The following is a 27655-nucleotide window of genomic DNA, read 5'->3' on the forward strand; positions in this document are numbered from 1 at the left end:
TGTCTCTATACGGTTAAAGCAGTACGATTGCTTTGAAAAAAAGTTCAGAATTTTCAGAATATTTCAAAATAAATGATTTAAGATAGAATGATTTAATATGGTTCGAAATTCTATTAAAAGTTTCGAATCATTGATCAACTTTTATTGATTATTTTTAATTACTCGAATTTTGAATTGCGGTACGGGAAGTTCCAGCAATTTGCCTTAAGGCACGATGCCCTAATTGCCTTAAGACAGAATTCCACTTACAGCTAGTTAGCAATTATATTCAAATTCTGTAACTTTCACCACTTGACTGTATCCTTATCAAATCGTGTCCATACCTCCCGGACTATTATCACGCACACTTATCACCGTCCTTATCCCACCGCTTATCGCCGTCCTCTTCCCACTCTCTCTATCCTCTCATCCGTCTCTGTCACCCGTATTAATCGCCATCATCTCTCTCTTTCACCGTCGCCGTCGTCGTCTATGTCGTCGTCTCAGTTCGTCAGTCGCCTTTGGGCAAACGTGGAGAGAGGACTGAAATGCGCCCGGTACTTTTGTAATTTAAAATTTTAAATAAAATATTATAGCTTAGTATTTATTACATCTTGTTCTTTAAAAGAATGCACGTCGGTCGGGTTCGGTTCTAGCCGTCTGCAGGAGTTGTTCGGTTGTTGTTGTTGTTAATGTTGATCGTGTTGTTGTTATTGTTGTTGTGATTTGTTTATGTTGATGCGATTGACTTTATATCAATTGTGATGAAAGTGCGGTAAAAAGGGATTGCAAACAAATTTCTTTTTGTTGTTGCGAAAGGAGGAAGAAGAATGGTTCGGGTTGTTTCGAGGGTAAAACAATAATAATAATAATAATATATGAAAACTAGTGGTGTTCGACATATGGTAATTAGATTTGAATTAAATGAATTTTATTCAAAAAATTAGATTTTTGAAAATATTGAAAAATTTGATTTTTTGTATATTTTAAATATTTTTGGAAATTTTGAACGTCTTTTCAACGAAATCGTGCGGATGTAAAAATATCCGTACGTTTTGTAAATTTAATTAGTGTCATCAATACGTAATTTTATGATTCAGTTTAAATCATCTTGAGATTTATAATATTTATCTAATTTCTTTTTGTTGTTGTCGCGAAGGAAAAGGATAAGAAAGTTTCGGGTTATTTCGGGTTGTTTCGTGTTGACGAGGGTAAAACTATGAGTAATTTTATATAAAAATATTCGTACGTTTTGAATTTTAATTTGTGTCATCTTAAGTGACAATAATTTATTAATCTACTCAGTTTTATATTTATACGTCACAAAATTAATTTTTTACATCATCCTCAGAGTTACGTTAATATTAATTTAATATTTTATGTTAATATGTTTGGAAATATAATTTAAATATTATTTTTTTTTAAATAACTTGATATTTTATATCTCAACGTTCTGACATTTTATTTGCGCCAACTTCAGATTGAAAATTTTATTTGCGCTAACTTCACATTGATGATTTTTATCTAATTAATAATTTAATTTTAATTGCCTTTGGTAATGACAATGAATTACTTAATTAGTTAATTAAGTTAATATTTCTCTATATAATATTTTATTTGTCATCCATACGTTTTGAGATTTAATCTAATAATTTAATAATAAATATATTATTTATATTATAATATTTAACGTTTATATGTTTTATAACGGTTATAATTATTTAGGTAATTAATTACATGATTTGATAATATCTTCTAAATATTGGTAAGTTTAGATTTTTTATTTGCGCCAACTTCAGATTAATAATTTTCCTATTTATCATTTTACATTTAGTCATTTAGTACACTTTAAGGTCTGTGTCAACGAAATAATACTAATAGTTCATTTATTCAATATAAATGTATATTTGTTTTGATTTTTGATATACGACATTATGATTTAATCATAGATAAAAGAAGAGTATAAAGTATGAGTAGATTTAATTATAACTTCAAAAAAATTCAATTTTTTATATTGGTACGTTTTGAAGTTTTGTTTGCGTCAACTTCAGGTCAATCATTTTTTCCTAATTAATTAATTAATTTAGAATTTTACATCGTTTATATCCATACGTTTCGAAATTTAATTTACCACATCCTTAGGTCAGTGTCAACAAATTAATTAATTAATTTTTTATTTATTTATTTTAAGATATCCTTAGATTTGTGTAATAATAATTTACATTTTTTTATTAATCAGTGTTAATTACTTAATAATATTTTAATATTTTTTGTCCATACGTTTCGAAATTTAATTTACGACATCCTTAGATCAGTGTCAACGAATTAATAATAAATAGATTATTTATAATATAATATTTTACGTGTGATGATTAATTAATTTTTTTTCTAAATAATTTGATATTTAATATCTCAATGTTCTGAAATTTTATTTGCGCCAACTTCAGTTTGAAAATTTTATATGCGCCAACTTCAGATTAATAATTTTTCTCTAATTAATAATTTAGTATTTTATATCTATACGTTTCGAACTTTAATAATTAGATTATTTATATTATAGCATTTTACGTTTATACGTTTCGATTTATGATTTACGACATTCTCAGGTGTGATGATTGATTTTTTAAAAATAATTTGATATTTTATATTTCAGCGGTCTGAAATTTCATTTGCGCCAACTTTAGATTGAAAATTTTATTTACGCCAACTTCAGGTTGATCATTTTTATCTAATTAATACTGTACTATTTAGGGTTTTGTTTACGCTTAGCGTTTCGATTTATGATTTACGACATCCTCAGGTTTGATGAAAAAATAATTAAATTAATGATTTGATAATATTTTCTAAATGACATAATCCAATATTTTATATTCCAATGTTTAGAAATTTCATTCGCGTCAACTTCACATTAATGATTTTTCTTACAGCTCTCTTTTTTTGCAATAAGCTAGAAATAAGATAATAGAGCAAAGCTTATTCTTAGGCATATTTTTTATTGTCATTTAACTATTATTTTCTTAAAAATGCACTTAATTTTCTTTTATTGTTGTCAAGAAATTAACTAAACAAAATTCGATTCAAATAAATATTTTAAGCGTGTAATTTAATTTACTCCGAACTCGATTACAATTTAATTAACCAATAAAAAAACCGTGCACATAATAATTTTATCATTTGATTTAATTTATTTTATTCACATTCAAATCGTTCCATTTTATTATTTTATTATTGTTATAACTTGAATATTTATGTAAATCAATTATTCGAACCGTTTAATAACTTAATTTATTATAACTTAAAGTGATTCGTTACACTCCCACGCTACGAAAAAATAAATTTGCCACCATTAATCATTTTAATATATTTATTTAATAGCTTAAACATATTAAAATACAGAACCTTTATTATTTCCTATTTCGATATTTCGATCTAATTTATTAACGTAGTTTCGTGTACTTTGAATGTACAGCTTTTAGTTTTTTTTTTCTTACGTTGGAATTGTTTCATATTTTGCTAATTTCATTTTGTAAAAAATGCTCCTACAGCAATTTCATGAAGTTTGTCTTTATTATTTTAATAATTATTATATACTTCTATCCCAATAATAATATTTTATTTAATTTGATTTATTTTATGCTTACGATTCAATATAATATTTTATTACATCAGACAATAATTCGTTTTTCCTTACGTTGGTAGTGTTTCATATGTTGCTGTTTTCACGTTGCTTAAAAAATGAAGTTTGCCTTTACTCTTTTAATTATTATGGCATATTTCTATTTCAAATACTATTATTTTAATTTTGATATAACATTTTACAGATCATGATTAACATTGTGAAAATTTAGTTTATTTCGATCTAATTCAATTTTTTATGCGCAATTTTATAGCAACTTAAAATCTAAATTAATATTTCATATATTTCAACATCCAGCTCCCTGGCAATTTGACATCGGGCAGCAGCGATGTCAAATTTCGCTTGAATTATAGATCTAAAATATATTTTCATTTGAAATGAAGCACATTTCTGGTGCACTGCGAAGTGAAACGGCAATGGAAAATCTCTTACGCTATTCTTACCTGAATCGAGTTGGAGTTCAACTCAGCTCACGGATCTGTCCTAGGGCATATTTATTTTATTCATATTTCAAAATATTAAAAAAAAAGTTAATGTTGGTAATACTGGGAAAGTTATATTGGTAACATTGGTTTTTCAATTAATACATTTTATTTCATTGCTCGAACTTCAGATACGTTTCTATAAATAATGTTGCACTTATTTTAATATATTAAAAAAATAGTTGTTCGTAACACCCGTTAATTTAATATAATTTAATATTTATCTATAAAATTATTAAAAGTATGTTTTTATTTCTTTAATATATAAATCAATAAATAAATGAATAAATTTATTATCCATAGTGAAGTTGTGTACGTATGAAATCAATCATGGCGGCCAATATGGCGACGAGAAAACTGTAATTCAGCCAAAATGTTAAACTTTTATTTAAAAACTGTTAACTTTAGTGACTGTTAAATCAAATAAAAAGTGATTTTTAAAAAAAGTGAAAGAATATGCACATGGAGAGGATTTTAATGGTGAGTTGAATAATAATAATTTAAACATAAGATAACATATAGAGAAGAATTTAAGTTATGTCGTGTACTTATTTTTAAAATACGGAAAGTAGTAAGTTAAAAAAAATCCATTAATCCTAACCTAAAATTATCATTTTAATTCCTCGAAAAATCACATTCGCCGTCGTCACATCCTGTCGCATCCCACTTACGTGTCCGTGTCTCACGATCATAAATAACTCAATTCATAAAACCTTATCTGATCGGATCGGAGGTCCTTTTTGAAAATTATAAAAATGTAAACAGTCATCATCGGCGAAGGGGGCTCTCCTCGGGCTACTACCTATTTTGTAATTATTTCGGGACCCTGTGAGGTCCACGTACCGTTTCCTTTTGTTCCTTTTTATTTTTATATTGCCTCTTATGTCTAGACAGGGATAATGGGATCTTGATAAATTGACCGACGAGGAAGGAGGAGGAGCAGGGAAATTGTCCAACGTTTCGATTTTTAATTCACGAAAAAAAAAATCAGAAAATTGAAATTCTCAAAAAAAATTAACCCTTATAAAGACGAGTTTTATGAATAATGACTGTTAATATTTTATTTAATTTGTTAGTTAATATTCATTAGATTTTTTTTTAAATACTACGTTTCGCATTTTAATTCAAGTCATTATCAGGATCCAGAATTTTTAGATGATTCAAAAACAATAAAATCTCGTAAAATATTATTAGTTTATGTTATGTGTTCTTTTGAAAATGTGATTTTTCTTTAATAAATAAATAAAAAAAACAATTAATGTTGGTAACACTTTTTTTATTTGTCCAAACTTCATTCCTAATTTAAATGTTAATATTTAAATGCTGGCAATACTGCTTTCAAATTTTATTTTACGTCGTAATATAGGTTTAAAATAATATTAAAATTATATATTTTTTTATTTATACGTTGTTTCGACATTCAATTAATGCCATCTTCTGATTCTCATCCCTTCATCAGGATTTAATTTTTGACATAGAAGGTGAAACATTTCGTCTATTGTAATTAAAATATTACAAATATTTAGATATTTAATTCACATCATCCTCAGGGTATAAAGTAATATTAAAACTATTAAAAAATATCTAATGTTTCGTCTTTTAATACACGTTGTCTTCAGGGTTCAGTTTTTGTCTAAGTTTTTCAATTTTTCAATTTATAATTTAATTTCCAAGACACGACTTCTTATAAATTGGTCTAAACAATTTATATAAAATATAAATAAATTTAATTATCATAACAAAAAAAATTATCAAAAAAAAAAAATTTATATAATTTACAAAAATGGGATTTGGCAATATGAAACGTAAGAAGTATGAATAATTAATTATTTAAAAAAAGCAAATTATTTAATGCTACTTTGCAATAGGAAATGTTTAATGTCAAATTTATTCAAATGACATTATTTATATTATATTGTTAATGTCAATAAATCAGCCCATGTGCCCACTGTCTTATCAAATTTCCATACAAAATACTAATATAAGGGTGCGGACACACTTGTCTATTTCGGTAAATTGACAAAATACATTTATTATTATTAAATAAATCTTATTATTACTTATTTATAAAGTATTTATTTAATTGTTCAATATACGATTTTCGTTTTACGTTCGGAAATATTTTGAATTTATTTACATTTTTTGTTTCAAAAATACTATTTATTAATTCATGAATCTTTATTTAATCATAGTGTTAGCCACTTTTTTGTATCCTTCTTCAAGTATTATTATTATTTTTTTGTTTCACATTGTTGTGTTTCAAATATCATTTAGATTTATCTCTATCTTTATATTATTTTCTTTCTATCCCACTTCTAGTATTATTTTGATTTTGGTTTCAATTTTTTACTTTTCAAATAATATTTGGATTTATTTCTATTTACCATTTCATCTTTATTTTACCCCTAAGGCTGCTCTGTGAAAAGTCCATTTAAATATTAAACCTGATTATCTATTGTGATGTCAAAATTTAACGATCGCGTCAAGTACTTGTCCATTGTTGTCCTAAGGGTCATAAAGACCTCCTCGAAGGAAATAAAAAAGGATACGACTACCTGGGTTGAATTATAATATGAAGCTCGGTGTAAGTGGCAATTTGCCTTAAGAAAAATTTGAATAAATATAATCGACTTAATCAATTGAAAAATATTAACAAAAATATTTAATTCAAAAGAGTTTTTCAAAATTTTTGACATATGCCATTTTTGTAATTTAAATATTTGCAGGAACTGCTGAGTTATGACACGTATTAAGTGTCAAAACGTTTAATTAAAAATTTTCATATATACTTATATAAATATATTTGACATAATTTTATCTGCGAATGTTTCTCAGAAAATGATTCACATTTCCAACTCGTGCGCGTATGACAAATGCAAATCTATTTTTTTCTCAAATAATTTGTGGTTTTATTTTATGATCTATTTAGCTTCTCGGAATAATAATTCATGCGCTTTTCAAATTACTCACTTCATTCATAAAATAAAGATAAAAGACACAAACACATTTATAATAATAAAATAAAATAATTGTAAAAAAAACATGGTGGTTGCCGACATTTTGTTTTTCATATTTGCTTTATATAAAAATTATAAGAAATATTATTAATGAATTTTAAACAAATTATAGATGTTTTTGTATATATATAATTTATTTTTAAATATTTGTTCACAATTTAAAAAAAAACTTTTTTTTCTGTCAAAATCTTTTTAACATTTAAACGTGCCGCCATTTTGTTTTTTTTATTTCTTGTTGTTTAAGTTTTTAATAAATATTTATTAAAAAATATTAATACAAATACTTGCTAAAATAAATTTACACTTTATTAAGTATTATTTTCACTCTATATTTAACATAAAATACATTTTACTTGAAACATAATTAATTGACAATTATAAAATTGACATTTGACACTTGTCAATAAAAATGGAGTTTAGTAAAACTTAATCAGTTTTACTAAACTTTATTTTTATATACAAGTTTTTATGTTTTTGTATAAATTTTGATTCCAAGATAATATTTATATAAAATTCTAACGATATTTATTTTTTTAGTTAGTTTTAGTTAAATTCTTATCAAAACCTTATTAATATTTATTAAATTATAATAAAATAGTTTTAGTTAAAACAAATCTGAAGTTTATTGTAAATGTTAACACGTTCTATATTTCAATTATTACTCGTTGTTTGCAATTAATTCTAAATTAATTCTTATTTAAATTCTAAATAAATTACTTGAAGGTGACACAAACTTAGTTCCGAAACGTCGAATATAAATAAATCCATTAAAAACTATGTTTTGACTTCAGATATAATTTATTTATATTATATATTTATCAAAGTATGTAATGAATATAGCCTATTATCAATTTTTATGTGTGTAGTGAATATAGCCTATTATCAATTATTATTGTTGTTATATGAAACAACAATTGACTGAAGATGACACAAACATATTTACGAAACGTCGAAAATAACTAAAACACTTCGAAAAAACATTTTAAATCAATTTGGCTTTAGATATAATTATATTTATGTACTTGTCAAAGCGCGTAATGAATATAGCCTATTATCAATGTTTAGTGTTGCCATATGCAATAATTGTGTATTTAATAGAAAACTTGATGATGAAATAAAATTTGTTATTTATATATTATTATTATTATATTATCTTTTTATTTCAGAATGATGTCAAATGAAAGAAGACGCCGGCATGGATTTATCTCTCTTAGGATTACGGATTGTACGGAACCCTTTAGGGTTCTTCTTTATGACGATTTTAATCCTTTTGTCAATAATTTGTTCAACAAGCGCAGAAAGCAGAGTCGGAATAGGTAAATATAGATATTAATATACAAATTTATTATTTATTAATTTAAATTAATATATAAATAAAAAATAATTTCATACAAATGGCTGCCTAACTTTAAATGGCTGCCAAAAATTTTAAATGGCTGCCAAGAAAAACGTTAGATGGCGGACCCAAAAGAAAAGTTTTATGTTTTGAATATAATTTTTGGAATATTTAACTGTTAATAATGGAAAATCATTTCATGAAAATGGCTGCCTAACTTTAAATGGCTGCCAAAAATTTTAAATGGCTGCCAAAACAAAATCGTTAGGTGGCTGACCTAAACATTTTTTTTATGTTTTTAATATAATTTTTGGAATATTTAATTTTTTTTATTCTTTCAATAATTTTTTGAATATTTAACTGTTAATAATGGAAAATAATTTCATGCAACTGGATGCCTAACTTATAAATGGCTGCCAAAAATTCTAAATGGCTGCCAAATAAAAAACGTTAGGTGGCAGACCCAAAAGAAAATTTTTAAGCTTTCAATATAATTTTTGGAATATTTAACTGTTAATAATGTAAAATAATTTTATGCAAATGGCTGCCCAAAAAGACTTTAGGTGGCGGACCCAAAAGAAAATCTATTTGCTTTGAATATAATTTTTGGAATACTTAACTGTTAATAATGTAAAATTATTTTATGCAAATGGTTGTCAAAATTCTAAATGGCTGCCAAAAACAAAAACGTTAAGTGGCATCCCCAAAATAAAATATTTTACCATTGAATATAATTTTTGGAATACTTAACTGTTTAATGTAAAATAAATTTATGCAAATGGCTGCCTAACTTAAAATGGCTGCCAAAAAAACGTTAGGTGGCCGTCTCAAAAGATTTTTTTTTATACTTTGAATATAATTTTTTGAATAATGGAAAACAATTTCATGCAAATTTTAAATGACTGCCGTTAAAAACGTTATATGGCGGACCTATAAGAAAATTTTTATGCTTTAAATGTAATTTTTGAAATATTTAACGACTAGATCTACATGTGTTTTTTTCTAAAGTTTCTCATTATTATTCTTTGTAATAATTTGTCAGAAAATAGTTTTTTGACGATTTTAATTAAACTTCGCACCGTAGAAAAATTCGTGGTTTAAACCTAAACGAACATATTAAAATATTATTATAGGCCTATGAAAAGTGGTTTCTACTTAGCCCTTATCACATACACCGTGCTTGTTCTAATATCAATTTCTACATAAGTTTATTCAACTTGCCTCAATCCAAAATGCCACTTACAACTAATTTCCTATTTTTTTCTAAACAAATCCTTTATATTTTTCCTAGAAATCTAATTGTAAGTGAAATCTTTCCACTTGTAACGCCATAACCTTGATTCGATGAAATCGCATTGAAAATTGGAAATTGGAGCATAAATATTATTCTAAAGAATATAAAATAAATGTATCTGCTTCGTTTTAAAAGTTAGACGGAAAATAAACTATGTTATTGTTAGGTAAAGAGTTACTTAACTAGGTGTAAGTGGCATTTTTCTTAAGTCAAGTTGCACGAACTTGGTGAATAATCATTTTAACCAATCAGATCTGAGATTTAGATATTTAGTTCAAATTTTCAATGTATTTTCAATATATATGTATATAAATGTATATATGTGTATATATTAATATTTGCGATGACTAAGGCAGATTTCGTTCTCGCAATATTTTTTTAGACTAAACATACAATTCATAACTTTAGTGGGCTGTCATCGTAAAACATATATATTTTGATAAATGTATATATAGATTACTTTTGTACAAATACACTTGAATATGTAATATATATATATATATATATATATATATATATATATATATATATATATATATATATATATACGTGTATATTCGCAGCGTTTTCATTCATGGGATATCCCCAAAAGATTAAATCCTTATGTAAATATATACATAGCCAGGAGCGTATTAGGATATTTTATATTTTTTTTAAAATATATTTTCAATTTACTCTTAATTCTTAAACGACGTGATTTATAATGATGGCAACCCAAATGGATAACTATGTGATAAAATTATTCTCACAATTTCTGCCATAATGATAACTTTATCAATGTTGCATATGTACCGGGTAAGGTCACTTGAAAATATATTGCAATCATTACTTTTAAGTGAAAATTGATGTACTACACTACTGCTTGACATCAGGCTGTCCGGCAATTGACAGACAGGACCGTATTAGGACATTATATATATTTTTTATACGTTTTCAATTTAACGACTCCTATGAGCTGTTGTGCTAACTTTAAACGACATTATTTTTAAAGATGGCAACCCAAATGGTTGTCCCACCATTATTTGACAAAATTATTATTACAATTTCTGCAATGTTGATAACTTTATCAATGTTACATCTGTACCGGGTAAGGTCACTTAAAAGTGTATTGCTATCATTATTTCAAGTAAAAATTGACGTCACTACTGCTTGACATCAGGCTGTTTGGAAATTGACAGACAGGAGCGCATTGGGACACTTTATATATTTTTTTAAATATATTTTCAATTTACTCTTAACTCTTAAACGGCGTGATTTTTAAAGATGGCAACCCAAATGGTTGTCCCATCACTATGTTATAAAATTATTATCAAAATTTCTGTAATAATGATAAATTTATTAATGTTGCATCTGTATCGGGTAAGGTCACTTGAAAGTATATTGCAATCATTAGTTTCAAGTGAAAACTGATGTCACTACAGCTTGACATCGAGGTGGGTAACGCACTTGGAACTTCTGATTCGAAGCACATAGCTCTTACCTTAGACACGTTTTTGTGAATCGTTTTAACGAGGTTTTTACTGTATTTATATAATCTTAATCTTATATAACTTTTTCCATTGGAAAAAATACACGGAAATTTACCGTTTACAAACAATACGAACAATATTGATTGTTAATTATCGGATCGAAGAAATGCATTTAAATAAAGTTTTAAAACAAATAATATTTATATTTTATTTAGCCAAACATTTAGAGTCCATTGTGTTTGGTCTGACGCCATTGTTTTATCGATAATTTCAAAACTATCGATTACAAGAATAAATATTTGAAAATCAATTTTTTGTCGAACCTGTTGGGAAAATAAAGTAATAATAATATAATACGTTTACATACATATATATTATAAAATATAATTTACGATATAAAATTATTTTTGTTAATGACACATGTCAAAATCAAATTCAATATGGCGGAATTGTCAAAATTGTTTTAAATTTTCTAAAATATAAATAATAAAATAAATAAATTTAGTAAAATCCTCATATATTGACTACTAACTAATTATTGCTTATTATGTATTATTCAATTATGATAATTATTATTTTTAAATTTACTACTTATTTATGCAAATTTCGTATTCTAAAACGTAAACTAATTCGTTATTAATCAAACAGTAAAAATAATTTAATGCAATATTTAAAGTACTCAAGATATTGAGAAATAGCTGTTTTGATAAAATATTGTCGGTTAAATTACTAAGTCGTTTTTTTTGTAATTTAGTATAATATTTTTAACAAATTCGCCATTTTGAAATATTAAATTATTTTTGCAGAATTGGAATCAAAATGGCGGACGTTAACTGTCAAAGTTGACAAAAAAAATGAATTGTTTTTTTACGAAATAAATATTTTAGTAACATTTTATATTTGTATCTCAATTAAATGTGTTTTGTGGTTGTAGAACAAGTTAATAATTGATATATTAAAACTGTTAAAATCGAATTCAAAACTTTTAACTTTTCAACTTTGAAACTTGTTTTACAAATACGCGAATATTTTTTTCATTAATAATCATATTAATAAGGTGAAATATTAATGTATTGATTACTAATGAATACTTTTTATTTATTTATACTAGTTATTACTTATATTTATTATTTATTTATGCAAATTTTTATTTTTGGCCTGAACTTTAAAATTCAAAATAAACTAATCAAAGAATCAAATTCAAAACTTTCAACTTTTCAACATTCAAAATTAGTTTAAATTTCGCGCGAATATTTTTTTTTATTACAAATATTAATAAGTTATTAATAAAGTAAAATATTAATACATTGTCTACTAATGAATACTTATTATTTATTAATGCTAATTGTTACTAATATCTATTAATTATTTATGCAAAGTTTGTATTCTTGGCGCGAACTTCAAAAACTTCAAACTTCAAAATTTCAAAAGAATTTAAGTACTCGAGATATTGTAAAAACTGTTGTTTTGATAAAATATTGTACTTAGCCTATTTTTTGTAAATTAAAATAATATTTTTAACAAATTTGTCACTTTATATACAAAAATAATTTAAAATATTAAATTATTTTTGTGTAATCGAAGTCAAAATGGCGAACGTTAACTGTCAAAGTGGAAAGAAGTGCATTGTTTTATAAAGAATAATTAGTTCTATGAACATTTTATATTTATATATCAATTAAAAAGTTTTGTGGTTCTGGAACAAGGTAATAATTTAATAATTCAAATAAAATATGAACCGACTTTATTATCCAACTTTCATTCATAAAACTAGTCCTCCGTCAATCGATCGTAGCCCCATTAGCGCATTTTATAGCAAACCATAAACCTTATATATTCATTCGCCCCCTTAGCTGAATTATTTTATGTGTCTGAATTGATTAAATCATTTCTGCTACTCGAGGACTACCGCCCACGCTAGACATTCGATACGGGGGGAGCCAGAGAGCCCCCCAGTACATTCAGAGGGCTTCTCTTGTAGTGGACCCCCCTACCAATATATATAGAGTTCCTCTTGTAGTTTCGTACATTATTTGTTTTATTGCATGTCATAAAATCCTGTAAGGGGGCGGTGAGGGATGACGTGGATGATTGTTCGTTTTATGCGGAAACTCGAAGAAGTTTAAAATGGAACTAGGTCTTAGTGGCATTTTGCTTTAAGACAACTTATATAAACTTTCCCTTTTGCGAAAAACATTTTTTAACTTTGCGTAGGGTAAGTTATTGTAATTGTCTAATAATCGAAAATGAAAATTTTTGCATATCTTCACGTTTCAGAGGTTTCTGAACAATTTGGCATGCCTTAGAAAAAATGGATGTGTGTATGTGTGCGTGTGTGTGTTTTGTGTGAATACAATTTTTTGTCCACATTTTCGGGTGCACGGATCAACCGATTTGAAGTATTCAAAAAACATTCGATTCCTACTGATGGGGAGACGTGCTGATTAGTTTTTGGCAAAGACAGTCCAACCGATTCGGAGATACGAAGCAAAGAGTGCACAATATAAAAATCAAGCTTTTGAAATCGCGGGCATCAGATTTGGATGGTTCAACAAACATTCAATTCGTTTTGATGGGGAAAAGTCGTGATTAGTTTTTGTAAAGACAGGATCAGCCGCTTTGAAATTCTGTTTTGTTTTCGTGAAAATATCAGATTTGTTAATTTTATGTTTTCTCGACGTTTCAAGTCGTTCTGAATCTAATGAGACCAAAAGTATGTGTGTGTGTGTGTTTTCTTTTTATAAAGCAAAAGAAATGCATTTACGCATACCAGACTAGGTCTTTTGTCTGGTTATGTTGGACTCATTATAAACAATACCAACTAAAACTTCCGCTTATATCTTGTCTCTTGTCTTATGGGGGGAGGCTCTAGATTACTATAATTCCCTCTCTCAATTAAACTTTCGTCCAACTTGCTTTAAGACAATATGCTACTTGCAGCTAGTTTATAAATAAATTTAACAGTTAAATAAAATAATATAATAAATTCAAGTGTTGATAATATTTTTTTATTTCCAGATGGAAGTCGTGAGCCTTGTTCCAACGAAGGCGAAATTGTTCCAGTGGAATCCATCAAGGATATGAACTGTTTCAAATGCATTTGTAAGGTGAGTTTTGATCATAATTAAAGACTTTAATTTTACTATTACTTTAACTTAAAGTAACTAGGTGTGTATACTAATAAAAATAAAATTGTCGTTTTTGTATAATAACAATTATGTAAAAGGTAAGGCGGTTTGCTTATTATCTGTATGTGTAAATATGTATACTTATATGCATAAATATATGTATATATATGTACATATATACAAATATATATATATATATATATATATATATATGTATGTATGTATGTACATGTACAAATATTTATTGTGTATTGTATTGTATATAGAAATAATAAATGCATAACAGGTCAGGAGGTCGTCCATTACTCTATGCACTAATCTTACAAGTTTCTCAAAACAGTTTTATCTAATAAAAAGAAACAGACCAAACACAAACTGTACAAAACAGAAATATGTATATATATACTAGGTGACCCGACAGACGTTGTCCTGTACCCACGTCTACAATTCGAAAGTTCCAATTTTTTAATATCTTATCTTATACTTTTTAATATCCTATTTGATGTCCTGTCTTCGTGATTCATTTATGGTTTTAGCATATGCAGTATAAGAAATCCAGAAAAAAATAATATAGTATCTGCGGTAAAAGAACGATATCACACTTGATTTTACTACACAACATAATTGCTTCAATAATTCAGTCTATAATTTTCTTAATCTCGTACGACATATTAGTTGCTTTTTGGCAATCATAATTTCTAAAGTACATTTTCTTTACTAGTAATTAACAAACGTGATTGTTTATGTTCAAATCTTAGGTGAATTAATTTGTAAAATCTAGTTCATATGTGCACTATTCAATCTAAGATCAACTTACTAAATATTTCATATCCAATGCTACCCAAATAAATTTTTGACACATGAAACAAAATTCTAAATCATTTTTTTAATAAGTAGAAATATTTTTTTGTGTTGTTAAATAATTTAGTAAAGTAAACCCAAATGCGACAAGTTTAAAAAAATGATGTATATGCAATTTTGGACTTATTGCGTCATTTATTGAACTGAATTATATAATTTCATCTGCCAACATTTACTGTTGTCAGTATCTTATATTATTTTAATTTCTGGCACACCTCAGCTGCTTTTCGCCAATAATAATATAGACATTACATTTTTCTTGTATATTACATTCTAATATTATCTAGGCTCATAATTTCAGCTAAATTGAAATTTTAAGTGAATTGACATTTCTCAGTTCCAATATTTACAATGTCAAACAATGATAAGTGTTTTTTTGTTATTTTTACCATTTATTTCTACAAAATTACTATAGTTTTATTGTTCATTAAATCTCAAAAACTTTCTTTGACAAACTCTAAAAAGAATTATCAAAATGCGAATAACCGTTTGGGAGAAGTATCAAATCATGCACCCGTACAGAAGAATTTTATATATAAGTAAATTTATTGCCCGACATTTCATTCGTGGATAACTTCGTTACATTGCCAACTTGCAAAATTGAAATTTCACCAGAACGAAGTTAGCCAAATGCAAGTGCATTGTTCAAATTGTTTAAATTATTTGTATTATAATATTACGATAAATATCATCAATTTTCAAATTTGTTATTATAGTATTTTTATCAAGAATTAACATATTTAAATTACAAACAGTTGTAGTAAAAATGTTTTTAATAAAATCCCCAATATTTGACAATAGATAAACAATTTTACTATTTGCCTTTACGGAAATTAGCAATTTCTGGAAAAACATAAACTTTTTCTTCAAGAAGTTGATAATATTTTAAGTTTTATAATTTATTAATTAATTATTCATGAATTTATTACCTGACATAACATTCGTTGATAACTTCGTTATATTGCCAACTTGCAAAATCGAAATTTCACCAGAACGAAGTTAGCCAAATGCAAGTGCATTGTTAAAATTGTTTAAATTATTAGATTTAAAATTTCGATAAATATGATGAATTTTAGTATTTGTTGCTATACAGCATACTTATAAAAATTAACATATGTAAGTTACAAACAGTTGTAGTAGAAATGTTTTTAACAAAATTCCAAATATTTAAAAATAGATATTATATTTTAGTGGAAATTAGCAATTTTTGAGAAAAATAAACTTCTTCGAGAAGTTGATAATATTTTAAGTTTTATAATTTATTAATTTATTATTTATAAATTCATTGCCTGAAATTTCATTCGTTGATAACTTCGTAACATTGCCAACATGCAAAATCGAAATTTCACCAGAATGAAGTTAGCCAGATGCAAGTGCATTGTATAAATTGTTCAAAATTACTTGAATCAAAATTACGATGAATATCATCAATTTTAGTATTTGTTGTAAAAAACATACTTATCAAAAAAATTAACAATGAATAATCAATTTCAATATTTTATTTTAGAAATATGTGTGTGTATAATTTATTGTGTGTGTGATGACCTTCTGCAGCAGGATATTTGTCGTGTTGAAATTGAAAAATAGTTTTGATAAATCCAACTTTTTATTTCCTGTTTCAGATAATAATTCTATATATTATTAAAAATATATTTCATTGACAAATAGAATAATAATAAAATTTAAATTAACTAATTATTTTAAATGATATAAATTAAACTAGGTGTAAGTGACATGTAAACAGCTGTGTGTCAGTACGATTACTAACAGATATCTTTCGTACAGTTTTTGAATTTCAAATTTGGTTCATGAATTTTGCCGAAAACCTTGGAGTTGAAAATTTTTGTAATAATCTACTAATTTAAAAAAAACTTATCGAGTTTCATCAAATGCCTTTTATAATTAATAACTTGACCCGTCGAGAAAACAGGAAAATACCAAGTCAAATTTTCTGAAAAAAAAACAAACGTCTTTTATAAGTTAATAATATTTAAAGTTTTATAAATTATTAACTTATTATTTATTACATATTTATTATTAATTTATTATTTATTATACATTTCTTTTGTTGCTAACTTCACAACATTGCCAACTTACAAAATCGAAATTTCACTAGAATGAAGTTAGCCAAATGCAAGTGCATGCAGTTTTTTTTATTAAAAACAAAATGTTCCTATACAATTTCATAAAATCATCCATGTACATTATATCATTCTATACATTAATAAAAATAAATTCCATTGACAAATATAATAATCTAGTGCAAATTAACTAAGTACTTCAAAATATATAAAATAAACTAGGTGTAAGTGGCATGTTAACTGGTGTAAGTGAGTACAATTTAAAACAGATATCTTTCGAACAGTTTTTATATTTTAAATTTTGTTCTTGATTTTAGCCGAAAACCTTGACGTTGAAAATTTTTGTAATATCTACTAATTAAAAAAAAAAAACTTATCGAGTTTCATCAAAAGCCTTTTAAAATTGTTATTGCAGTTGTTTTTTAAAAAAATCATCAGATGACAAACGATTCAGAATAACTTGACCCGAGGAGAAAACATGAAATGACAAAGTCAAATTTTCTGAAAAACACAAACTTTTTTAGAAGTTTTATAAATTATTAATTTATTATTCATCACCTGACATTTCCTTCGTTGATAACTTCACATCATTGTCAACTTGCAAATTCGGAATTTCACCAGAACGAAGTTAGCCAAATGCAATTGCATGCTGATTTTTTTTTATTAAAAACAAAATGTTCCTATACAATTTCATAACATCATCCATGTACACAAGAAGTTTTTTTTGTTTCGCATAATAAAGAAGTGGAGCTTTGCAATATTTTTTGGCAAAAGTCCAGGAAGGATTTTTCAGGGAAACTCAGTACATTCTAGTAAACTTTCCTGTTAACATAATTCTAAAAGGATTAAGAAAGAAATAAAGTAGTAAAACAATAAACAGGATCGTACACTGAGGGTGAAATAGGAAATATTTTTTTATTTATATTTAACCCTTTCCACTCGGATGTCGCCGCTGCGGCAACAAAATGCATACAAATTAAAATAAGAAATAAAGTAATAAAGAAATAAACAGAATCGTACACTGAGGGTGAAATAGGGAATATTTTTTTATTTATATTTAACCATTTCCATTTGGATACCGCCGCTCCGGGCGACAAAATGCATACAGTTTTTGAAATGCTTGAGAGAAAAGGGTTAAAGAGCTTTCTGGGAAGTACTGATAGTAATAAATTACTGTAATTTAAATATATGTATTGTACTTTAATATGTTTATCGTGATGACAAATACTAAAACTGATGTCATTTTTTGTAATTTGTAAGATATTAATGATTTATTAATAAAAAGTAGATACCATTAACCATTTGCCATTTACATATGTTAATCTTTGTTATGTTTTCTATGAAAACACATATTAAAAATGATGATATTTATTGTTATTTTAGTATAAAGAATAGTGCCAATAGTGCCAAAATACAGTGTTGCCAACTATCAGGATTTAATTTTTTTTCCACAAAAAAATACATAAAATATCTAAAATATTTATATAAACGTAAGGGGTACTCAGTTCGTACTGGCTCTTTACATCAAGCAGTAGTGATATTCAAATTTACAGATTAAAAATGTGTATACAATTAAAAATGACTCATATATATATATATATATATATATATATATATATATATACTAGATGACCCGACAGGCGTTGTCCTGTACCCACGTTTACAATTTTTTTAATATCCTACTATTTATTTACCCCCCCCCCCTATTATTTTGACTTGTTGTAACAGTTCATTATTAAAATTAAACTTCTCCTAATTGTTATCGTAATAGCAGAATTGTATGTATTCATCTTTACTTGACCATTTGCTATTTTAAAGTGAAATTTGTAACATATTTTAAAAATATTGTGCAAAGATTAGTAAAAGATCCAAAGAAATTATATATTTCCTAAATTATATTGAAAAATATATTTATATATTGAAAGTTTCATACCCGAATCTTGTGTTGGCGCCCCCTAATGCGTGCGCTCGTATTTTTCGCATGCGTCGCATTCAAGGTAGGACCAGCTCTGATTATTACTTAATTTCATATTTTAAGTGAATTAATTTGTCAAATCCTGTTCATATGTGTATCATTCAATCTGCCATACATATACTGTATCTAATATTATTTTAATTTATGGCACATCTCTGCTGCTGTTTGGCGATAATAATGTAGACATTTCATTTTTTTTATTCATAATCATGAATTTATTATACATATTTTAATATTGTCTAGGCTCATGAGTAAATTGAAATTTTTGACAAACAATGCATCAAATATTTTCAATGTCAAACAATGGCATGTCGGTTTTTGCAATTTTTTCCATTTATTCCTACAATATTACTATATTTTTATAATCACATACATCCTAAAAAAAATCCTTAACAAACTTCAGAAAGATTTATCAAAATCCGAATAATCGTTTAGGAGGAGTATATTTACATACATCATTACAGTAGAATTTTATTTATAAGATATATATGTATATATATATATATATATATATATATATATATTATCTAGTTTTTCATCCCTCTCTGCATTTTCAAACTACAAAGTTAAAGGAAATTTATCGCATCGTTCGCGAAATTAATGTTCCCATTATATTAAATGAATTTATGCTATTGCTCCTTCATTTTTCGGACAAAAACACTAAAATTTAATTTGAAAAATTAATATTTATATATATATATAGAAATATTCATTTTATATTATATTAGATGCCAACAGCATAAAAATAAAATAAACCAGATTGTTTTAACTAACTTCATTGATATGGTTAAAGAAATAGTTTTCCTTTTCTCAATGAAGTTAGTTAAAACAAGGTTTATTTTATTTTTATGCTGTTGGCACCTAATATTTTAATATAAAATAAATACTTCTATTTCTGAAATAGTTTCTACTATTTCTGAAATAGTTTCGCCATTTTGAAATTATTTTAATTTAGGTTATATTAGTTTTCATTTCATTATTTAGCACTAACTGAATATAATAAAAAAATACTCTTTTTTACTACTTTCATTCGTAACCTACCCAACAAAATTTTATTTAACATTTTGAGATTGAATTAATTAAAATTAGTAAATTATGAAACCGTAATTTGGTACCAACTGCAAAAAACATAAATAAACTAGTTTTTTTGTTACTAACTTCAAACTTATTATATGAACGGAATGTTATGTTAATTATTTCGTACCAATTGCATAAAACTAAAATAAACTAGATTTTGGAGTAATTGCATAAATTATAATATTCGATAAAAAAATTTATACATACATACATATATATATATATACATATATATATGTATATAAATTTTAATATGTGTGCGTAAGAATTTGATCTTTGATTGTTTTAGTATAAAGAGAAAGCTGCCAGTTGTATTGCAACATTTATCAAATCTTATTATTATACATGTATATATATATATATATATATATATATATAATCTAGCGACTAAATTTAATAAATAAACGTTTAAACTATTAAATTTACTATATATATATTTGTTTACACACAATACTTATTTTATTACGATAATAATAGCAGATCCTAGACGTATATTTGTATAAATTAAGTATTTGTCAACTTTTTACAATTAATTTTTTTTTTTATTTTAACATTAAGAGAAATTATGTTGTTGCGCCATCAGGCAACATTAAGGGCTCATATTTTAACATATCCTAACATTACACCATACCAAACTATGGGGCTAATACTCCGATAAAATAGAAATGTTACGATCCTATCTTCATATGAATTCGTAGTAATAAGTGCTAAATGATACGTGTTTAATGCGCGATCGGGCGATTTACACATAAACCTAATTTCATGTTAAAAAGATACGCTAATGCGTAATTTCATGTTTCTACGTTTTGTAGGTTAGGTTTTATGTGTGAAATGTTTGATCGCACTGCAAATACAAAGAATTACTATTCATACGAATGTAGAACCATAAAACTTCTATTTTGGCCCCTATGTATAAATATAATATAAATAACAAGAAATATAATATAATAAATAAATATAATATATATATATATATGTATATATATATATATATATATATATGTATATATATAACACTAAATTTTGGTTTTTTCTTCATTGGGCAACACTAAGCAATTATATATTGAGACAATTTCAAACATTGACCGTACTTGTTCCTCGTGCATTTCAAATGTAAGTTTTTTAAACATTTGTGGACAGTACAAAAATAAATTACAAAAATATTTATACATTAACGTAAATGTTGCGTTTTAGGTTTATGAAGTAAAGAGAATTTATTATTAATAAAAGAAATAAATTATATGTATATACTATATATATATATATATATATATATATATATATTTGTGTGTGTGTGTGTATTTGTGTGAATTTTATTATATGATTTACGTCATATTGAAAAAATACATTTTAGTACGTCTGTCAAAATAATAAGGTTATTATATATATATATATATATATATATATATATATATAATATATATATATATGTATATTTGTATATTTGTATATATAATATGATAATATGCAAATATTTCGTTGTAGTGTAACTTTTAGCCCGCGGCAAGGACCATTCCAATACAGAACAGTGCTCGCGCACTTCTTCGATATGGGGGGCCCCTTTTATAAATATACACACATATTCATACATATCTACCTGTATATAATTTGTCATCCCAGTGAATGAGTAATCAATTTTCACTATTTTGCAAAGCTTGATTTTAAAGTTTTATTACTTGTGTAATATCGAGTATTTGAAATTAATGGTTTAAATTTTATATAAAGTGCTTAATTAACGTTTGTTCCTAACCAATAGTTTTTCAATTTAATAAATATTTTCAAAGAAATAGTTAATACCGCGATTTAAAACATTTCTGCCGAGATTTTTGTTTATACATCGAAAATTTGCATATTATGTTTTCCTGCTGCTTAATCGACAGAAATTAATTCTGAGTAGTACAATACCTAACTCCAAATTTAATTTGAGAGCAAAGGGTTAATATTGTTTTTATATCGGCAAAATACTGGTTAACCAATATTTACTCTATATTGTTTTATCAACAGTTGCCAATATGGGCCCCATATTGGGGTAAATAATATACAGCCAATATTCAAAAATAATAAAAATAATATTTAACTTAATTCTTATTAGATTTGTACTTTTGCTTACGTAGTTATAGAATTTATTAAAACTCTCCTTCGATAATTCAGGTTGTTGGATTATAATTTAACCCTTGTAGCTGTGGACTGTATTAAACACTGATTTGTTTGTATATTATGTATTTGTTGCAATTCTAATTACAATCACTGATTTGTTACTAAGTTATAATGAAAGAAGATATATTTATTTTTATTGGTTATTTACATGTTGTTAAGCGGACTTTACTTTTTGAAGTGAACAACTAGTTCAATTAAAACAATCCGCTATCCCCTTTACCAGGGGTATCAACCATCCCGTGTAAAGCTTAATGCCCTGAAGTTTGTCACATTCATGGCCAATATAATAAAACGAAAAGATGTCCGAACAAGATTTTTTATTAAAAATTCATATAATAGTTAATATATTGAATCTTTTTAATTTAATTACACACAATATATTAATGTTTATGTTCATAGGTTCTAAATTAATTAAAATATATTCAATATTTCTAACAAAACATTTTAGATCATTACGACAGACATATTAATAATCTTCTAGTCGTGCATAACATTATTAAAAAGCATAAAAAATAAAAAATATTACAGATGTATATAATTTATTCTGCGTATATGTTTATTTTTCATAAGTTGAATTTTAATAATATTACGATTAATTTTTGTTTGAGGTTATGTTCAAGCAGTTTGCAAGCAGTGTTTAAATTTTTTAAACACAAACACACATATAACTTGTATATAAGTATATAAATGTATAATACGAGTTATATAAAGTATTTTTCGCTTGCATAAAAACTAATATAAAACATAATTACTATTTTCAACATTATTTCATTCCAGACTAAGATATGTAATGGAAACTATTACATAGTCAAAAATTCTTTTACTTACATATATATATATATATATATATATATATATGTATATATTTGTATATTTTTGTATAAATGTATATATTAGGCGCCTGGCGCCTATTCGACTACATATATTCGTGAAGAGATCCGGGTACTATACATTTATATATACATACATACATAAGTATATATATAAATATGTATAAATATGTCATGTAGATTTCATTTTTGGTTTTTCTTGGGCTTTGACATTAGACAATAATAAAGTTATTTAATTAATTGTTTATGCAAAATTCTTGTTTACATATGTTTCAATATTTCCAACGACGCCATATAATTATATATATATACATACACATACGTATATATATATATATATATATATATATATTTATATATATATATATATATATTATACTATTAAGACTATAACTAAGAACGTATTACTTTTATAAAGTATCGCCTTTCAAATATATTAAATTGGGTGTCCGTTGCCTTAACCACGTGACCATCTATCAAGACTATAACTAAAAACCTGATATTTTCATAAAGTAACGTCTTTAAAAAATATTAAATTGGGTGTCCATCGCTTTGACCACTTGACCATCTCGTTTGAAACCCTTGTATTGCTCACAACCGATTTTTCTACACTTTAATTATTTTTAGTAAATAAACCGCGTCTCCTAGGCCTATAATATTTTAGGAGGTTCATTTTCAACCGGATCAAAAGGATGTCTTAAACAAGAAAACGTATTATGATAGGGACAATATGTATGTGCAGTGATGATGTCAGGCATAAACGTCTTAACAGGGTTTTTCCTGCCCTTGAGCGGAATTTAAATATTATGATAAGGACAATATATTTTATAGTGCAGGGACATGAATAAGGCGGCGAATTAGGCGGGATATAATTTTTATCATAAACGTCTTAACGGGGTTCTACTGTATATTGAGAATACATATATTTATATATGTTAGTGTGTGTCTAAGAGTATTCAAAGTGTGCAAACAAAATATATATTCCGCAACGGCAACAATGTCTTCTCGTTGTTGACTTTGGCTTATTAAAATAATCCTTTGATGCAAAAAGGCACTTGAATTAATGCTATGTTTGTTTAAAATATTACTTACTCTTCAAATATTGTAAATATAATACACTATACATGCATATGTATATATATATATATATATATATATATATATATATATAATTATGTGAGTTTAAAGATCGGGCGTCAATAAAAAATAGTTTTTAGAAAATTTAAAATTCATACGTTTCATTCATACGGTAGGGTTTTGTCATTTTTTAATAAATTTTGACACGATATTTAAAAACCACGTATTTGTTTCGTCCAGTGCCACGTGTTTGTTACGTTCCACAATTCCAAAAATATCCCCACAGCGAATCATTTTTTAATTAAGTTTTTTTTAAAATGTAAAATTTTTGGTTTAAAAAATATATGTTATGATTTAAATTATTTATCTCTTCGGTTAACATAGTCTTGAATTGTGTGCATTGTTTAACACATGTTCAAAATTTACAAAAAATTAAATAACGATGGGATTTTGTATTTTTTTAAAATAAATTTTGACAGGCTATTTAGAAACCACGTATTTGTTGTGTTAAACAACTGCAAAAACAACCCCTCAGCGAATCTTCTTTTAAATAAGTTCTCTTCAAAATGTAAATGGACTAACGAAATCTATGTTATGATTTACCTAATTTATTTATATGTTCGGTTAACATAGTCTTGAATTGTTTGTTTTTTTACGCAGAAATAACTCAAAAAAAGAAACAAATAGTTAGAAGTCTTAATGTAACGGCCATTAGTGTGAATCAATTGGATTGATAACTCTGTGATAGCACCGGGTGAATATTTTCTGTTTGCCAGTAAATGTAAACTATGAAGTTGGCTAATAATGAAATTATTAAGTTGGTGGATGATATGGGTGTTTTAGTATAATTTTATGAAGAAAAATAGAGAATCACATTACACTAGTAATTATAATATATGATTTCTTTATTTTAATTGGTCAAATCAAATTTAAAAAATTTGTGTTATTTTGGAAAACCAAGATGGCCTCTGCAGGTTTCGTTGTTCAACAAAAATATTAAGATCTCCCAACAATTTATTATATTATAAACAATTGCATTATGAACAAAATCTATACATATACAATTTGATTTATTTATTTATTTATGTAATAATATTTGATTTATTTTCGGTATTTATTTCGACAGAACGGGTTCGTCGAGTGTCAGCCCGAGTACGAGTGCCCGCCTGTCGACAACTGTTATATGCAAATCGTCAAAGCCAAAAATGAATGCTGTTATAAATGCAAAGGTAACAAATATTTCTTTTATTAACATCAATTCAATATATATATACACTTACAGTTATATATACATATATAATAAATTATATCTATAACAGTTTGTATAAACATTTTAGGTTAGGCCTAAAAATTACAAGTTGTACAACATAAAAATGTTATAAATTCGAGAAAGTTATAAATATATTTATTTACCATGTGGTGAAAAGTATATAATATAAAAATATAATTGAGTACAACTCGCTTAAGACGATTTTTCAGGTAGCAAAAATTCAAAAAACATTTTATTTGTAAGAACTGATTGAATTTTTGGAAAGGCAGGTGCAGCGGTTTTAGAGATCCGATAAAAAGTCATAAGAATACTATTTGGCTGTCTAAAATGATCATTAGACATAAGCACATAAAATTATCAGATATTTTATAGAGATTTTGATAATAAGTATAAATTCTGTTTACATTTCTATTGGCTTAGTACTAATGTTTATCCGTTAGACTCCGACGCGGCGCTTACGCGCTTTGTTATTGTTTGGTACGGGAAGTTCCAGCAATTTGTCTTAAGGCACGATGTCATACGCCACTAGTTTTACTTTTTAATATAAGATAATGTTAAAGTTCGTTAAAGCTTAAATTTGTCTAAAAGAGCAACTTGCCAATTGGCAACACTTTTGGGCATGCGACATAACACTGTAAAGATTTCAAAAAGACGAATACAAATTTATGGGGTAATTCTGCCACAATATAGCTCATAACATAGCGTTGTCATGGCAACGCTATCCTGTGCTTGTTTATTGGCAGTGAAAATTGTGAACGTGTCTATTTAGCAGACGTATTTTACATATAAACATGCAAGGTAGAATCGGCGATGATGCAGGTATCACAATTTTCACTATTAATAAACAAGCATAAGATGGTGTTGCCATGACAACACTATGTAATAGGCTCTATTATGGCAGAATTGCCCATTAGTATTTGTTTTACCCAATTTTTTTTTTATTTTACTCAATTTATATATTTTTCCAGGGTGCACTTACGAGGGGGCCCGTTACCTCAGCGACTCCTCCTGGCGAGACAAAAAGGACCCCTGCGTGTCCCTGTCTTGCGAGGCAGGGGTCGTCACTTCTTCGAGGGTCACCTGTTACACGCCCTGCGAGAACCCACGGCCCCCCAAGGAAGGGGAGTGCTGCCCCACTTGTGACGGTGAGTAACTGGATGAATTATTTTGCAGTTTTTGTGTCTTGTAACATTTCACCTGTTCGATTGATATGGACAAGAGATAGGGAAAAGTAGTGCACGTATCAACAGGCCGATTCGGACTACTTGACATCATGCAGTAATGACATCAGGTTCCACTTGGTTAAAAATTTATTTAAAATTAAAAAAAAAACTTTTCATGAGTGTGCACTGCGATGAATGAAGGCAATAGAATATCTTTAACTCTTAGAAAGTCAACTTGGCTGATTTGTCAGTGGTGATGTAATGGTTAAGAACGTGTGCTAACACAACCTACTCTGGGATTTAATTGAACATCGGCCAGCTCGATATCAAGCAGTATGATATCAAATTCCCACTTGAGGTTCACTAGATCTCAAATATAATCTTAAGTAAATATCGCTTTTCTTGGGCATTTCTGCAACACATTATGTGTGAGAGGGATTTGTAGATAGAGAAATTATCTATAAGATTGTGTTTTTCCATAATGCTCTAGAGCAACTCGGTATACTTTAAAAACGCATTGGAAAACAGAAAATTTTAAACCGTAAATTTATATGGTTCGTAAGAGCCTATGCATTTATTTACTGTTTCTCTTGTAACTTTTGAACCGTTCGATTAATATGGATGATGTGTGAGAGAGATTTGTAGAAAATAAGATTATCTATAAGATTATCTTTTACCATAATGTTCTAGAGCAACTCGGTTTACTTAAAAATGCGTTGTAGTGCTGCAACTTCAACCGTAAATTAACTCGCTACTATTTGTTGTATGCATTATAACTTTTAAACCATTCGATTAATATGAATGATGTGTTCAGGAAGCTTG

General features: G+C 26.4%; 1 protein-coding gene across 1 annotated transcript in view; it reads left to right on the forward strand.

Annotated features, from left to right (window-relative positions):
- The first annotated feature begins 588 nt into the window (after positions 1-588).
- The window catches only part of LOC113363438 (BMP-binding endothelial regulator protein-like), a 35147-nt gene continuing 8080 nt past the window's right edge, over positions 589-27655 (forward strand). Inside the window, exons 1-6 of the mRNA XM_026605942.1 lie at positions 589-884; positions 4402-4578; positions 8282-8431; positions 14233-14321; positions 25527-25629; positions 26639-26815. Of these exons, the coding sequence (XP_026461727.1) occupies positions 8293-8431; positions 14233-14321; positions 25527-25629; positions 26639-26815 (508 nt within the window). The 5' untranslated portion in view covers positions 589-884; positions 4402-4578; positions 8282-8292. The remainder of the gene's footprint in view (positions 885-4401; positions 4579-8281; positions 8432-14232; positions 14322-25526; positions 25630-26638; positions 26816-27655) is intronic.

This window comes from Ctenocephalides felis, unplaced genomic scaffold (assembly GCF_003426905.1).
Source record: "Ctenocephalides felis isolate EL2017-DRISC unplaced genomic scaffold, ASM342690v1 CF-g0.4_SCAFFOLD_00845, whole genome shotgun sequence".
In the NCBI taxonomy this organism is placed as follows: Eukaryota; Metazoa; Arthropoda; class Insecta; order Siphonaptera; family Pulicidae; genus Ctenocephalides; species Ctenocephalides felis.